The sequence below is a fragment of the Priapulus caudatus genome, unplaced genomic scaffold (genome assembly GCF_000485595.1).
Source record: "Priapulus caudatus unplaced genomic scaffold, Priapulus_caudatus-5.0.1 Scaffold3196, whole genome shotgun sequence".
In the NCBI taxonomy this organism is placed as follows: Eukaryota; Metazoa; Priapulida; class Priapulimorpha; order Priapulimorphida; family Priapulidae; genus Priapulus; species Priapulus caudatus.
Window position 1 is genome coordinate 16,827 of NW_014580257.1, and position 2,152 is coordinate 18,978.

The 2,152-nt window shown below is 51.0% G+C and overlaps 1 protein-coding gene across 1 annotated transcript in view; it reads right to left on the reverse strand.

The window, feature by feature from the left end:
• The window catches only part of LOC106819328 (rho GTPase-activating protein 7-like), a gene marked incomplete at its 5' end in the record, with an annotated part of 6,283 nt that extends 4,940 nt beyond the window's left edge, over positions 1-1,343 (reverse strand). Inside the window, 2 exons of the mRNA XM_014823976.1 lie at positions 740-976; positions 1,201-1,343. Of these exons, the coding sequence (XP_014679462.1) occupies positions 740-976; positions 1,201-1,343 (380 nt within the window). The remainder of the gene's footprint in view (positions 1-739; positions 977-1,200) is intronic.
• Positions 1,344-2,152: the final 809 nt, after the last annotated feature.

Below are 2,152 nucleotides of genomic sequence, written 5' to 3' on the forward strand. Positions count from 1 at the left end.
GGCTGGGCGACTCCGGTGACGCAGCGTGGTGTGGCAGCACGGGTGACGAACATACGGAAGTCACGTCCTCGCTGAACTGTAACATGTAAGAGCAGCGCGCCTGCTGCGTTACATACGGTCGCTGCCGCCGCCGCCGCCGCCGCCGCGCGTCACGCCGCGTCACGCCGCGTCACGTCACGTTACGGTGCGTCACGTCACGTTACGGTGCGTCACGTCACGATACGGTGCGTCATGTCATGTTACGGTGCGTCATGTAGCCTGTGCTGTCATCCTGCGTTCGACGGGCGCACATAGCCAGCATGCTCACAGATATAGAAGCAGCACCGTAGGGGAGAGGCTGGGGAGGGATGCAGTAGGGGTAGGTGGGGAGAGGCTGGGGAGAGATGCAGTAGGGGTAGGTGGGGAGAGGCTGAGGAGGGATGCAGTAGGGGTAGGTGGGGAGAGGCTGAGGAGGGATGCAGTAGGGGTAGGTGGGGAGAGGCTGAGGAGGGATGCAGTGGGGGAAGGGTTAGGGTTAGGGTTAGGGTTAGGGTTAGGGTTAGGGTTAGGGTACGTATGGTGTGATGACACACCTGTGATGACACACCTGTGAGAACACCTATGAAGACACCTGTGAGAACACACCTGTGAGAACACACCTGTGAGAACACATGTGATGACACAACTGTGATGACACCTGTGAGAACACATGTGATGACACACCTGTGAGAACACCTGGACCGGCACACCTGTACATTACCTGTGAGCTGGGAGTGAGTCGCTTCGGGGTCAGCGGACTTTGCTCGCTGCCGTCCGTCAGCACGCTGTCATGGCTGCCGCACGATGTGATTGGCTGCCGAGCAACAGGTGACCCGTGGATGGCCACCAATCGCGACGGGTCGATTACCTCCGGCATGCGGGACCAGCGGCGGCTGTGTCGCTGGAACTTCCATCTGTCGCTGAGAGCACACGGGTCCTCCTCATCCGAGTCCTCCAGCTATGCAGATGCGGCAATTAATGCTAATTACTTAAACAATTAATTAAATAATTTAATTAGTTGAATAATCGTTGATTAATTAAAACGATATAACGATGATTCATTATTTAATGTTAGGCTTACTTAATTATTCGTTAATTAATGATTGTCAGATGTTTATTAATCATTACGAATGCCGCATAGCAGCATCAGATCAACATGTGTGCGTGCGTGCGTGCTCTCACCTGTCTGACGGGGAGCTTGTCGATTCTCATCTTGGCACACTTGTTGAGTATGTTCAGACGTCGGTAGAGAGCCTGTATCGAATCCTCGTCCAAGAAATCATGATCGCTGCCAACTGACGACACGTCTATAGGAAAGTCCTGGTCTACAGATACAGAGAGGAGATATATATATATATATAATATACAACAACGCTGCAAATATAACATCATCACAGTAACATAATACCATGCAACCAAACAATGCTATACTAACCCCGTCATACAATTAAGTGTCTCGTATAACACGTATATCACAACATCGTATGCACAAACAGAAATATTATACATATATATATATATATAAATATATATACACATGCATGTACATAGTATGTTTAATATATATGGACATGGAACGCACACGCGCGCGCACTAACACGCACACACATGTGTACATATAGTATGTATATTGAACAGTGAACACACACACGCACACACACGCGAGCGCGCGCACGCACGCACACACACACCACACACACACACATGCACGCACGCACGCACGCACACACACATACACACACACACACGCGCACGCACACACACACACACACACACACGCACACACACACCACCCGCGCGCGCACGNTGACGACAGCTTCATGTACCTGGCCTGAGAAAGCACCTGTGAGGCACCGCCTCTCCGCCTCGCGCCCCCGCCGACAATGACAATGACGATGACAATGACAATGACGATGACGATGACAATGACGATGACAATGACGATGACAATGACAATAAAGTCGCGACTCGTGTCGTTAGGAAACCTGCCATCTTATTCGTCGCTCGTACACGACGCCTGTCGCTCTTATACGCGTTGTTTTACTCGTAGTACATCTCCCGTTTGTTATTACTACTACTGCTCTCTCTGTCTCTCTCTCTCTCTCTCTCTCTCTCTCTCTCTCTCTCTCTCTCT